This window comes from Microtus pennsylvanicus, chromosome 8, assembly GCF_037038515.1.
Source record: "Microtus pennsylvanicus isolate mMicPen1 chromosome 8, mMicPen1.hap1, whole genome shotgun sequence".
NCBI classification, from domain to species: Eukaryota; Metazoa; Chordata; class Mammalia; order Rodentia; family Cricetidae; genus Microtus; species Microtus pennsylvanicus.
This window is the reverse complement of record NC_134586.1, coordinates 97,991,627-98,007,228: the sequence shown is the minus strand read 5'-3', so window position 1 is coordinate 98,007,228 and position 15,602 is coordinate 97,991,627. Positions and strand designations below refer to the sequence as shown.

General features: G+C 39.6%; 1 protein-coding gene across 27 annotated transcripts in view; it reads right to left on the bottom strand.

Moving 5' to 3' along the window:
- Window positions 1–15,602, bottom strand: part of Kidins220 (kinase D interacting substrate 220) — a 97,704-nt gene that overhangs the window by 20,023 nt on the left and 62,079 nt on the right. For 12 of the 27 annotated variants that reach the window (XM_075984104.1, XM_075984106.1, XM_075984105.1 and 9 more), the window contains exons 23-26: window positions 7,251–7,429; window positions 5,351–5,577; window positions 3,353–3,466; window positions 2,650–2,706 (exon numbers count right to left, since the gene is read on the bottom strand). In XM_075984104.1, the coding sequence (XP_075840219.1) occupies window positions 2,650–2,706; window positions 3,353–3,466; window positions 5,351–5,577; window positions 7,251–7,429 (577 nt within the window). The remainder of the gene's footprint in view (window positions 1–2,649; window positions 2,707–3,352; window positions 3,467–5,350; window positions 5,578–7,250; window positions 7,430–15,602) is intronic. The other 15 variants (XM_075984110.1, XM_075984111.1, XM_075984109.1 and 12 more) reach the window with 2 other exon arrangements.

Here is a 15,602-nt window from a genome sequence, read left to right as displayed (position 1 = left end):
AAAGCTTCAATAATGAAAAGGGATTTCTCCCCTTCAATGAGGATATACTTACTAGTCCTTTCTAACTCTAGTCCTCTGAGAGCACATCTCAGGTCTAATATTATCTTCACTTTCACAAGATCTGGCATGCATGTTTTCTCATAAAATTACAGGGAGCCAAACCACTACAGGGGTTTATATTTCAAGCCCCTACTTTGTGAAACACTCAAATATTTTAATGTACTTGCTAATCTTTGACTGGACTTTGTAGACTATAATCTCTGTAATGTTAATGTGGGAAAACTTATTATTTTTACAAACATTTGGTTTATCAGAGATTCCTTGAGGTAAAAACAGATGAGCTCACTATATTTTGCAAAGACCATAGTTGGTTAACTTTTTGACCTCACTTTCCCTCTATGTTATCCTGTCTGTAATAGCACCACAATTTGTTCTGAAAGGTTGGTGCAGCTCCTGGCTCATCTATAAGTGGTCTTTCTCATCAGGTCTATGAAGGGAATCCTGGCCACACAGCCCTATTGTCCCAGTTAGGACGAGGTAGCCTCGAGTATAGAGGGACCACTTATTCTCCCATAGGCTGCTGATCCAGCTAGCACCCATGGCACCTGTGTCTGGTAGTGTGGTGGTATGCTATGAATGCCCCCATCAGCTAATAGATTTGAATGCCTGGTCACCAGGGAGTAACGCTATTAGGAGGAGTGGCCTTGTTGGAGTAGGTGTGGCACTGTTGGCAGAAGTGTGTCACTGGGGATGGGTTTTGAGGTTTCAAATGCTCAAGTCAGGCCCAGTGTCTCTCTTTCTGCTGCCTGCAGATACAGATGTAGCACTCTTGGCTCCTTCTCCAGCACCATGTCTGCTTACACACAACCATGCTTCCCACCATGAAGATCATGGACTAACCCTCTGAAAGTGCAAGTCACCCCAATTAAATGTTTTCCTTTATAAATGTTGCCATGGTAACAGTGTTTCTTCACAGAAACAAAACACTGACTAAGACAGGCAGGTTCGTCATTCCACCACTGCTTTCGCAGGCTTTGAAGAAATGTTGAGGTGCTTTGCTTGGTCTTCTACAAAACACACTTTACAAACTATTGCCGCTGTTAATTTCTTACAAGCACAGGAAGCATGATGAGCATCTGTTAACACTTGACCAGCTACAAACTACCTTTTAGTGTGAGAGAACATGAAGTGTGTTATCTTACTGACACACACAGACACTGCTCTAGGTGAGATGCCTTCACGTCTTGTTACTGAGTTCCTAAACATGGCTCGGGAACTGCATTATTCCCCTTCCTCAGAAAAACTCATTCCGAACCTTGTCTATGTTCTCCTTTCTGAACCCAGAAACAATAAGTTACTGCACCTTTTAATTACAAGTTCGAGCCTATACTTCTGCCCTTGCTGTCTCAGCATCTCTGTGCCACTGAAGTCATGAAATCTTTCACAGTATCTGATTTCCATCAGAAATTCACTGAGAAACTTTAGTCCCTAGGACTGAACCACACACATGAATCCCTATAACAAAGGCTCCCTGACTAATTAAAAGTCACTTTACATACAGTGGTGATGCTTCATGAACCACAGCATCCTTAAGTACTCAAGAGAATGGCTGTGACTCAGTAGGTCTGTCATTGGTGGATAACCAAAGTTGCTCAAACACTTCAGCTAATGTTAAAGACTTAAGAATCATCAACTCCTCAATAAAACAACAAAATGGTTCCCTTTTTTTCTCTTAATAGGATTAACTCAAAGAAAATTAAAGTTAAAAAAATCTATTACCTGCTCAAATGCATGTTTACCCTAAACATTCTTGATAAGCTTAGGATGAGCAACTTCAGCCTGCAACTCTCTACTGCTTACTGCATTTGAGTATAGTTTCAGAGACTGCATGTACATGAAATAACATATTCTGAACATAAAACACAAACTGAACTCTTCAACTGTATACTGACTGACTAAAGTAAGATTTTATGACTGCTAATCACAGGTATTTCTTTTTAAACATCAGGTTGGGAATAATTATAATTTTAGTGCCTTCCTCCACAGTTTGTTGGTCCTTATTTTTAAAGAACTCAGTATCTTAATGTATTAAGGGGTAAGGGTTTAAACAACTTGCTTTAGATGCTGAACCAGCTCTAGGTCTTTCAGGAATAAAGAAAGGAAGAAGGATATTGCATGAAGACTTCCTCAGTGGAGATGCCTAGAAGCAAGAATGAGTTACTAGAGACGTGCTGGTCTACACCATCTAGCTCGCACCTTTCTCTAGCGTCAAAGGTGATTTTGAATACTTTTAAAGCTATCCTACATGAATCATACCAAGTGAAGGCTTTATAAAAACAGTTAGAGATGAAAAAAACTCTCAGCACTAAGGAAAAATTCACTGCTCAATATTTGTGGTGACTCCTGGAAACAGTCCTTCCTTGCTGGGGAATACAAGCCCCTCCCACATAGCTGAGAAGGGGGAAATGCAGGAGGAACATTAGCTGTGGAATGGATGCATGAGCTGTAATTATTAGCACTCGGCTACTCTACACTGCCAGTCACACCATCAGTGAGTTAGTGCACTGCTGCCAATCGCGTTAAGATGGTCATTGCTGCTACAGAAGCAACGAGACACTTGAGTTCCACACCACAAGACTACTCCATTACCCTCGAGGAGTCTGTGGGTGAAGGAAGCCCCTCAGCAGCATCCTCCTTGATAACTTCCTAGCAACATAAACAGGAGAGTGGGTGAACAGGGCAGGATGAGCCACATAAAGATGAACGACATGATGCTAAAATGACACACAGATAACACCAAACACCAGGTTGACTGGAGGGAATTTGTTTTTATAGCTACTTAAAGCTTATCATCAGGAACCCCTAATATATTTGGCACAGATGTATTTTGTTTTGGATTAATTGTATTCAGTAGTGTGTTTAAAGAATCTTATTCTGTCAAATCCCTACCACAGACTGAAATACTTTTCTCTTACTGCATCCTCTTTCTGCTAAACCATAGTCTAATGTATATACACACAGAGATACCATAGAGATGTCCTTTAAAAAGATACTAGAAATCAGCAGATATAAAACATCTAGTTTTTAAAGTTTTCATAGCAAAGAATCCATTACAAGCCAGAGATCTCTGGTTGTAAAAACTCAACATTTAGTCACTGAAATGGCTAGCCATTCTTCTTTCATAGGTATTTACCAGAAATGAAAATATACATTTTAGATTAGTAGCAGCTTGATGCTGAAAACTATAAAATAAGTTGTACTCTTTTACTTTAGAAAGAAAAAAATACAGCTTTTAATGCTATCCATGTTCTTTTATGAGATTAATATTTTAGTTACCCTTTTATATACTTACTAGGCCATTGTTCTGATCTCTGGGCAAATTCGTTTTTACTGATGAACGTGAGATGAGATGTTGGGAACCGCCAGGGTAATACCTTGGCGTGTAAAGGTATGGGGCAAAGAATGGCTATGGAAAAACATGTAACAAAAAAAGGGCATGAACAATTACAGAAATCATAGTGTAAGAGATTTATCACGTGAAACCAACCAACACAACTCCAAAATTCAAAAGCAAGTGACACAACAAAAACCTCCTTCACACTCTGTAAGCTCCAAACCAGAGCTGAGACGATGACGTACACTCTCTTGTTTATCTGATATGTTTTATACCTTAAGAGTTGACACAAACATTCTTTCTTTATATTTAACATTTTAAGAGGTTTGGTGTACATGATTTGTACATATTAATTTACAATTTTTTATTTAAAGCAGCCTAGAATGTTATTAGAATACTCTGCCTTACAAAAAAAATTAAGTTATATAAGACTCAAATGGTTCTGGTCATATGGGAGCGTGGGGGCCTAGAGCTCAGCTGTGTCACCGCACACCTGGAGTGTGCTCTAAACTAGAAGGTGGGGGGACTGCTACCGACACGAGACTTAACTTCTGCATTTACTTACAGCCAGTTTCACCTAGCAGACTATATGGACTAGAAACATAAAGATGAGGATTCATTAGGCGTCACTGTGCCGAGGTAGCCGCGTCTCTGTTCTTTACTGTTGACAGTTTAAGAGAATTACTATGACTTTTAATGGCATGACTCACAGACCCTAAATAATAATAGAAACACTACACACCAAAACAAGAAAAATTCAGTGTCTTAAAAAATAATTAAATACTTTAAAAACATATTGCATTATTGCTCTTAAAATAAGTGGATATTAAATGCAACCTAGATGGTTTCATAATTCTTTTTTCAAATAAACTTATTTTCACACCTTTAATTAGTATTGATTGAGCCATCTTATGTGAAATTATAGCAGATTCTTAAGACTGGTAACTACAGATCTGTAATCCGCACCCCTACCACACAGTTAATTTTTACAGAGAACGAGCATGGCATAAATCTATTAAATGCTATTGACTCCTCTTGTGTCGGCCTCATCTACACAGAAAAACGGAATCACATTTCTAAGGCTCTATAAACAGCAAACCTAATTACCAATATGGCCATTTAAAAAAAAATAAAAATTTAAATTTTGCAATTCCTTCTTTGCCACATTTATCCCAAACTCTTTCTTCCCAACTCATGTGGAATAAAGTCATGCAGTCAGCTGTCTTCTATGAACATTAGCTCCTGTATTTTCCTGAATTTAGACTAACCAGGGAGAAAAGAAGAATTTAAGAGTACAAGTCTATAAAATATACTGGCTCATGATCCATTTCCTTCAGGAAATCATTAGCATCATTACAAGACTTGGGTCATTAGGTGAGAACAGGCACCTTCAAGTTTGTTGGGGTGCCCGTGCTAATTGTCTTTCAATTTTTAGTTAGAAAATTGTGTATTAAGTAAAGAACTACATATGACTGAAGGTACTTGAAATGAAATTACAAAAATGGCTTATGTGGTATTAACTGGCAATAACATTTGATCCTTCAAGAAGTATGCCTCCCATATGTACTATGAATGACTCTAGGAATTCACTGCTATTATAAATGCCAATATAAACTGTTACACAAAATACACCAAAGGAGCCCTTGTTTATAAACAAGAAGACCACAGAGCCCTTTAAAATGGAGGGCAGTCACCACTGAACACAGTGTTTACTTCATCATCAAGAACATAAATAAAAGCCAATATTCTTAGAGTCAGACTCTTTGACAGTCTAGAATATTCCAAAATCCAAGACTTTGTTTAAAAAAATCATATAACTGTACATTTAAGCCTTACACTTTCCTATTTTAAATCCAAATTACAGTTGCAAACCAGTATCAAAGCCCACAGGCAGAAAGCCTGTGTGCCTCCTAGAAGAGACTCTTGAGCAAAGGTGTGGGCAGGGCTGCCCCTTACCCTGTTGTAGAAGGGATGCTGGGGGCCGGACATGCCACTGTAATAGCTGCTGTGGGGTTGAGGGGACACGACCCCGCCTGGGAACGGCCCATTGAAGGATGCTGAGGAGGAGCAGACAGATGCAGGCTGACTGTACCCAGAAGGTGGCCGAGGAGGGGCTTCATGCAGAGGAAGCGGGGGATACGCAAGGCCTCCTATGTTGATCTGCTCTCTTGCAGCTCGAACATCTGAAAATCCCATCATAACCCAAAAGGCAAAAGAGAAGAGGGCACTAGTGATGAGTCTTGTTGCCAGCTATTAAACAAGAACAAGCATTCAGTACTGCAAGTGACTTCAGTTGGGTTTAAATGAGTTGATGGGAAATCTTTAATAGTCTACAAAAAAAAGACCAATTACTGTAAATAAAAGGGTTGGTTTTTGTTTTTCTTCACTATTTGAAAAGTTAATACACATTGATTCTTTCTTCAGTTAACAAACACCATTTTATTTTTTTGAGTCTTTAAAGCTATTGAGAAAAAGAACTTGGAGGGTTTAGATTTTTTTTGTCCTATAATAACTACATATTTATGGTACAATATGCTTCCTTAATAGATGCATATATTTCATAATGCTCAAACTGAGGAAATGAACCTGCTCATCACCTCAAACACTCACTATTATTCTGTGATGGGACCATTTGAAATGGCCCCTTCTATCACTCACTAAACCACAGTTAACTATAGTCACCCTACTGTGTAAGGAGAGTCCAAAATTACTGCCCCTCCCCAATTATACCTCTGTACCCACTAACTGGCCTCTTATTATTGTCCCCTGTCCTCCCTCATCCCAGGCTCCAATAAGTTCTTCCCTACTGTCCCTTGGATCCCACACATGTGCAAGGATATAGCGTCCATTTGTGACGCTATTTCACTCGACAAGACTAATTGAAGTTGATCCCTCAGTAACTCCCAGAAAGCTCAAGCATGATCTGATGAGTGACATCACACGAAACCTTTGTATTCCAATACAGCTGTGTGTGCTCCAGTACACACCAGTCTCTCTAAAGCCAGAATGCAAACTAGACCTGCATGACAGGCTTTAAAGCCAGAATGCACACCGGATCTGCAGTGTGGGTTCTAAAGTCAGAATGCACACCGGATCTGCAGTATGGGCTGTAGATCTGCGTTCGGGAGGCTATAAGGAGGAAGGTAAAAAGTTTAGGGCCAGTTTGGGCAATTTAGTGAGCTCCTACCTCAAGATAAAAGTAAAAAGGGGGTAAGGACATATTCAGTGACACAGTGCTTGCTTGTGCACACAAGGCCTTGGGTTCAAACTCCAGCAGTGCCATAATATAAATTAACCCTTAATATTTTTAAGTCCCAGTTTATATAAATTAGGTTGAAAAACCTAAAGTGAAGGTAAAGATTTTGTTTTCTGCTCTATACAGAGGTCCCTATTAAGAACAGAGGCAGACAAAGGGACAATTACCACGTGTGGCACCTGAAGTGGAAGTCCTGACTGTATGTGAAAAAGAACGGAGAGCTCGCATCCCAGAGGGAGAGTTTGGTGCAAGGGGGGAGCATAGGAGCAAACAGCTGACATCTTAACACTCCAAGGTGTCCACACTCCCTGTCCTTACACCATCTTGGTTCAAATTTCTTACTTTTTCATGAAAAAGATAAAATTAGCCAGCTAAGGTAGAACAGGAAATCTGCCATGCATGGTGGCACAGTCCTGTGGCCGAAGCACTTCACAGGCCTAGGCAGGAGAATTGCAATGACTCAATTCAACTGGGGCTCCATAGTGAGACCTCACCTCAAAAATAAAAACAAAACCAACAAACAAAAAAGGAAAGAAAGAAAAGAAACATGAAAAGTTTTGAGGACATCAGTGAAAAATAAACTGCACCCCAACAACCTACCTGCAATGATCTCCCGTAGCTTGGGATCCAGGTTGACAGTGCAAGGCAAAAAAGTCTTTACATCGCGAGCCACAAGAACTGGGGTCCTTGAAGACAGAAACACTTCAAAATTTCTTATATCTCCATCAATTTCAAGCAGTGGCTCAACATCTTTAGTTGTTGGAATATTCTTCGATATTCTTCAAAAAGAAAGAAATGGAAAGTCCATTAATGTTGCTACCAGAGTTAGACTCTGCATCCTTGAACTTGCTGCTTCTGTCCACAGGAACATGTCAGACACACCGTGTTCTCGTTTAAAAATACCTTAGATGATAAAACTAAAGGAGAAAAAACAATAATATAGTTCCAAAATGAGCTAGGTGACAGTGAAGAAGGTCAGAACAGGAGCAGGGTTCGGAGCAGAGAGACAAGCAGGGAAAGGGACATGTACAGTCAGCTGCTCCTCTCACTGACTGTGATGGGGACAAATGCACAGGTGGGAGCTAACAGCCACCGTGTCACACAGCAGGGGAGAGGCTGGTCCTGAGACTTGGGCTCTTCAATGTGACACCGTAGCTCTTCTTTCACGGGGGGACCTTTTAAAATAAATCACACAAACCAGAAAAGTGTTAGCACAGGTTATTTTCTTCTCTATAAAAAATTATTTTCTATTGTGAAAGCAATGTATGCTTATTGTATAAACATAGATATAATAAAAAACACAGAAGGTAGTCTAGAAAGAATAAGGCTTAGCTGATTAAATATAGTAACTGATAATGAACTCATTTTTTCGTAACTAAATTAAACAATCAACAATTCTGGATAAGCAGAAATTCTCAAATGTAAAAGTAAGTGAATTTTAGTTGTTAAAAACCGTTAATAGATACTATTATAATGATCAATAAGAAATTGTCTTGAAAGAAGAAAAATGGCCAAATGTTCAAATTCTGCATGGTACACCTCCCAGCTAAATATCATGTAGTAAGCAGATATGAGGTGCATAAGAAGATGTACCAAAGATAAAGGAACGGAGATGTTCAAACAGTTAGACAAGAAAACTGGCAGTAACCACGGTGTCCACTAACTGGTGAGTGGGCACAGAAGTAGAGGAAGGTCCACACCATAGAATACAGCACAGCAATAAAAAGGGATGAACTATATTGACATATAAATCTCATAATAAATAAAGAGTCCAGTCAATGTAAAAGAGCCAATCCCAGTCCCTGTGAAGCTTAGGATTACAAAGAACCAGGAAGAGGCCTGACTAGGTGACCGGCGTATTCACCTTTCTGACGGTGGGAACAATTTCATGGATACACAGAAATTCCAAACATGAAATTGGACAGCTTCAGCACAGGGGTTTACTTATGCTAACTGCCTCCTGAAGCTCTTTCAAAGTCCTGGCGCTCACTCTCTTCAAAGCACTTGCCAATTACTCAAGAGTATGTGCTCCTGGGTTGCATGAGGCTCCACTTTAGGGGAGAGGACATTTTCTGATCCTCCCAAGTGAGACGGAACCCTACTCTAAGATTAGCAACAGCTGCATCTTTTCTATGGGATCAGCACTTTATTGCTAAGACCCAGTACTTGGCTGGTAGCCAGATATTAAAAGCCATTCGAGGGAAAATCCAGAGAACAAAATTAGCAAACGAGGAAAGAACAGGGCTCTGGTGAGAAGACAAGGCAAGCAATTTTGTCTTGTGGATTTCACAAAGTACTGCTACACACTCACACATGGACAAAACAGAAAGCTCCCTAAGGTGGAGTTACTTTTAATAAAGTAAAACTGCACTCAAACTGATTATTGAATACATTTAACATGTAATAAAAACCTAGAAAATGATCACATGGTATCATTTGCAAAGGTGGAAAAATATCAGAAATGAAAGAGTTAAAAAGGTAGTTCATTTATTCTAAGAGTTTTACACACAAAAAAGAAGAGAGGCCAGGAAGATTTAGATAAAAACACACAGCTGACAAGTCACATGAAACAAATTAACTGAATCCTAATGCCAGCGCTGCTTTCAGCCTGAATGCGAACAGTGTTCTCAGCGTGGTGAACAATGCTGCTGTTCACAAGCCAAACGGCTACTGCTGCTTTCCAGATTGAAGTCTCTGTTCTAACCTTTTGAGCTCAATGCATTAAACCCTTCTGTTAAAAGAGACGTTTATGTAAATGATAATCTTTTGGCAGTGGGCCATCAAAATCATATGGGCCTTTATTTTTCAGATATTTTTTCCAAAGGTTAGCATTTAAAGAATTTAAATAACTTCACTTTTCAATTAAGAGTGAATTTAAATTTTCAGCACTATGAATCATGTGAACTAAAGTTGCCAGCAGTTAAATGGCCCACAGAAAGCATTTTTATAATCTCAGGCATCAACGAGCTCCCAGGAAGTTTAAATGTAGTTTCTTTTGATGCCACTAATGGAACAGCACTTGTTAATGCCAACACCCATGTAAGTTAAAGCATTTTGATTATAGACAACACTACTTTATAGAAGATACATATTAATTACTTGGCAGAAATTACAAAAGCCTTTCATGTCACTTCCATTCAAAGGTCCAAAACTATATGGAAAATTTTCTATCTTAAAGTATAAGCAGATCTAGAATATAAAACTTACAAATAAGATACCATATTTTTTCTGAAACTATCTAATAATGTAATTATTTAATAAGGGATTTAAATTAAGATTTACTATCCCCAATTCTCACTCAACAATGATCAGACCCATGTCTTGTGCAAGCCAGGCAACCTAATAGTCTTTCCAAACTCTTGCCTGCCTTGGAACTGTATTACACTGGAGACAGATCTAACTTCCAGAAGACCATCATATTAACACACAGCCAAAACCAGGATAGTTGGTGTTGGGGTGCATCTTAGTGGAAGGGTGTTTCCTTAGCATCCACATGGCCCCAGGTTCAATCACTAGCAATGAAGGGAAAAACAATAACTGTATTGCTAGAGTCAACAACAAAAGATACCACAACACAATTCATTTTTAAAATAATTTTAAGTTATATATAGGTATGTGTGCCTGATGAGGCTATATGAAACTCATGGAGGCCAGAAGCTGTGGATTTCCTAGAACTAGAGGAAGAGAAGTTTGTGAACTACCACACAGGTACTAGGGACCACACTCAGTCCTCTGAAGATCAGCAAGTGTCCTTAAATGCTGAGCCATCTCTCTGGTCTCACAAACCTCATTTTTATGACAGCTATTTTCTGTGGAACAACAACCAAAATCCTAGTCACTCCTCCATCCTGTCTTCACCCATTGATTTCTCAGTCATTCCTCATCTTCAGCACGAGATAGCCCTTACTCTTTCCTTCATGTCACATGTACACGTCATGTGGACATCTCTTAGTGGAATTATCTTCTGAAACTTCTTACTCCCCGCCTCACCCCCACAGACTGTCACTTCCATCGAAGCTGAGAGCAAGTTTTGTTTTAATCACTAGTATATCTCTAGTGCCTAGCATAGAATACTGTCATAGCTCAGTTGCTTGATAAATACTTGTCAAGCAAATAGAAAATGTGCACGCACAGGCACACACACACACACACATTATTCCCAAAGAACTCTAACTGACCATGTTCAAGTGGACAGACACAAAAAGGTAGCACTAATTAGACTCAATGATTAAAAACTAACAACCTGAAGTTGGGAGGGGAAACGGGAGATATCTGAGAGGAGTTGAAAAGGGATTGGGATATGAAAATGATAAAAGTTGTAGGCATGAAATTATCAAAGAATAAATAAAATATATGTCTAAAAAAGAAAGATTTTAAGTCATCAATTGAATTTTCACTTTGCAGTCTTTATTACTTCTGTAAGGGTGGTGGTAATGTGCCACTTTCTTTTAACATTTAGTAAAGTTTGTCAATATTCTTTTCTGAAAAAAAAAGTTCTTCTGATATACTCTTTATTATATCATAAATTCAACAAATGTAACCATGTGAGATTTATCCTAACCACTTAATTTTCCACCTCTACCAGTATGAATAATTAAGTTTACACTCTTTCTTCAGAAACCATGACTACACTTCAGCTGCCTGACATTATTTGAGGTTAGGCAGCAGTACAGCCAACTTTAGGACATGGTGTGGTCTCTAGAGGCTTCTGACCCTGAATTCTTACTTAAACTCACATCCTCTTCTTGCTAGTGATGCGGGATAGGTCAACCTGCCAGAACCTGTGTCCACATCTGAAAGATGAAGCCACTACAACTCGTCCTATCTAACTGTAAAATTTCTGGGAAATTATGAAGTACTATAAACTGGCAATTACAATGAAGTTAGTAAGCATGACCACCAAAACAATTACATCAATTTCTTTCCTATAACTAAAGTTTTTAATAAAACATAATTGACATAAGGTGGCCAGGTAAGCAAATGAAGCCTATGTTACCTCACTCTGCTCCTAGCCTGAACTATTGGAACGTGTCTTTAGCAATTCACCTCCAAAAAAATGTAAGTGAAACCCAAAATCAAAAATAATGATTTTTCACCAACGAGCAATTATCTTTAATAGAACTACTTGAGAAATTTTTCATATAAGTCATTCATATGTATCATTACATATATATGAACATAAGAAAAGGAGGAAAGGATATTTTTACATTATCATAATTGATATATATGTTCAATTGGTGCAATAGAAATGATTTACTATTCCAACCAAATACTGTGCCTTTTAAATTTTTTTTTTTGATTTTTTGAGACAGGGTTTCTCTGTAGCTTTTTGGTTCCTGTCCTGGAACTAGCTGTTGTAGACCAGGCTGGTCTCGAACTCACAGAGATCCGCCTCCCTCTGCCTCCCGAGTGCTGGGATTAAAGGCGTGCGCCACCACCGCCCGGCTTTTTTAAATTATTTTTATTTAATTTCTTATGTGTATGAATGTTTTGCCTGCCCATATATATGTGCATTACATGAAAACTTGGTGCACAATGTCAGAAGAGGTCATCGGATCTCCTGGAATTGGAATCATGGGTGGCTGTGAACCACCATGTTGGGAACCAAACCCGGGTCCTCTGCAAGAGGAGCAAATGCTCTCAGCCACTGAGCCATCCTTCTCTCCAGCCCCTCAAATACCGCTTCTTACTATGAACACTGCAGCCAGTATAAGACAACCGGCACAGAACATTTACTAAGGTAAAACAACCTGATTGCTTCCCAGGTGACACGTGATATACACTTCATTGCAGAGGAGTGCAATGCCTGATTATCTTATCACCTAGCAAAAGCAGATGCCACTTCTCTAGTCTTTTAAGTGTGTGACACACGTGCAGGTACCACTTCTAAGAGGAACGCACCTCTTCTGTAGCCTGCCTACGTGAAAGTAGCTCCAAAATGCTTTTTCCTTAGCCCTTTCCTCCAGTGTGGCAACTCCCCCATCTTAAAGTGACAGCTTTGCCTCAGCTGCTGCTGCTGAATAACCGAATGTCCAGCACAGCCCTGCCCTGCTAAATTCCAGGTATGGACCTTCAGTTCTAGAGTTTGTCGTCTACTTGTTTTGTGAGGCAGGGTCTCTCTATGTAGTCCCGACTGACCTGGACCAGGCTGGCCTCGAACTCACAGTATCCTGCCTACCTCTGCCTCCTGAGTGCTGGGATTAAAGGCATGCACCACCATGCCCAGCAAACTTATACATTTTTTTAAAATGGAAAAACTAATCTAGAAGAATTCTGCTATGTATTATACTTGTTCTAGAATGCAGCAGAGCAGGTCTGCTCACAAACCATCCTGACTTTGTACTGGAGTTCTGAAGAAAGACAGTCTAAGAATGGAGTCGTAGGAGAATTCTGAGTGCTTATGGGAAACCTCCAAGAAACCAAGACAAGAATCTGGTGACCTCAGTTTCTTCAAAAACACGGAATTGTTCTTGAACTGTGTTTTTGAGCTCCTCCTCCAAGGTAGCAGATAGGAGTGAGTTGACTTCAGATCATTCATTACAACTGGCTATCATATTTGTGTATATGCCTCCATGTGCGGCTTGCCCACCACAAGCGGTTTGCTTTTGTGATTGGATGCTTCACTCACGTGACTCTTCTTAACCCTCAGAGTATAAACTGTCTGAGGCATTGAAGACAGTTAGCTATTGCATGAGACTTTTGTCCTCCTCATTTATTGGCTCCATTCCCCCAGGCCTCTTTAACAGCCTTTAGAGCAGTCAGCAGTCTCAGCCATGTGCAGACTCTGGGACAAAACGTCTCCTTTGCCTCACACACACAAGTCTATTCTTTCACTGTTTAAAATCTAAGCCGCTTCCTGTTCACAAAATTAGACAAGAAAGTACTTTCTACCACAACCTATATAACACCTAGTGCAGGAGTGTAGCAGTCAGATTAAAAGCCGTGGCCCAGGTAACAGGATTGTGTTAGGGAAGCAGGGCGAAGCTTCAATAACTACATGCTACATTCAACACTATATTGTCATCACAAGGGAAGTTTAAAAACTGGTGACATTTTCATCTATTCTCATTGAAGGATTTTCTTGTTATGCTATAAAACTAACTAGAGATGCTTAAATGAACCCGAGTCTCTAATCCTTATATATAATTCGTCACTTCCATAGATTCCTCAAAAAAATTCTAATTAACTTGCTTAAAATATTCAAATATTTTCAAATATTCAAACATATTCAGATTCAATTGGAATAAATTAGTTTCTATGAGCTGTTTTATTTAGGGTCTCACAGTATTGATGTTAGTGTATTGCACAATGCTGGCTTGGGAGTGAGCAGACGACAGCAGCAGAGGTGACCAAATTGTAATCTAGGATAATGAGATGGTTTCAATTAAGAGGTAGGAGGCAAAATTCACAGCAGACTAAACCTGAGCACTAAACTAAGCACCCAAAGTTACCTTGGCCTCTACATGGCACTCACACACAGGAATGAATTAACTAATGAGTTAATGAAATGACTTGAAATTCAACCTTTCATTACACTATCGTTCCCCTGCTATGGAAAGGGGAAAGTAAAAAGGGGTTCACTTTGTCTTATGGCCAGACATGCTAATAAAGTTTCCAATGAGATAGCCCCATCTTGTGGACTTCCTGAGTACTACAGGATGCTTCCATTAGCCACTCCCCTTCAGCATGGAAAGGAGCCAACACTTACTGTATACTGGTTTTGTTTTTTGTTTTGTTTTGTTTTAGTTTTCTTGCCTTAAAGTTTATTTGATTTAAAAATATATATCTTAAGCCCTCTAGTAAACATGGGACCTTCAATAATTAGAGTTCTTTAAAATGCATAATGACATAATTTTCCCACACTGCAAGATAAATTGTAAACCTGACATAAATTATTTTGTACAACTAAAGCATATTTCAGAGAAACTGGCTTTCCCATTTGTCTTGGTTAGTATGTCCCTGTTTCATGATAACATTATTAACAAGACTTTGGAGCATTTATGATTATTTCTTAGTTCTCTACTGTAGTGATATTTCATCTGTTTATTTACAGAAGATTGTCCGCAAACAGGCTGGAGAAACTCCAGATGTGGCTCAGGGTTTGTAACTCCTGCTCTCTGCTTTCAATGGTTATGCAGAGCTCAGCATGGGATGCTGGGCAAAGTGCCCAGCCCACTGCATGACACCTCCCGAAAGTTACTCAGACACTCCAATAGGTAGTGCTTTCCTTAGGGCACATCCAGAGCACGTCTGTGAATAACTGCTAATGGCCTAATAGACTCAAAATGATTAGCATAACAAAATGGAGTCGCCTAAGTCATACAGTCTTGCTAAGTAGTCCAGGCTGGCCTTGAACTCACAGCAATCCTCCTGCCTTTGCCTCCTGAGTGCTGGGATTACAAACCTGTGCCATACTTGACTTTAAAGGGACAGTGGTGATTAGCTGTAAGAAGAGACTTGTATTAGGAAAGACTCTCTCAAAGTGTGAGGTGCAAAAAGTCTACAGCCCACAGCTTCGCCAAAGGCTCACAAACATAAGAGACTAGAAATGTAAACTTGGTCACAGGCTACAGAAATGCTGCTGTGATTTCAGTGCCCCGTGCCAAAAGGGAGAAGCCACCGAATTGTAGATGAAGAATGTAATCATCAGCCATGACGGGCTTCACCCTTACAGTAAGCCTGGCACAGGGTCCACCTTCCTAACAACGAAAGAAGCAGTGCCCTGCATTCAGAACCAATGAAGCATCTGGAGGGTCCCAGCCTTAAGATAAAGCAAGACTTTGCTGGATCTCTGATACCTCCAGGAACCTGTGCCTTCCTCAATCCAAGCGCATCATCAGATTTCCCCACTCGTTTTGGAAACACACCAGCCTACTCTGTACCTTGTATGTGAAAATGATTCGGCAATGTGTAAAAAAGTTGTAATCGGTGGAGTTTATCGTCATAAAGAGG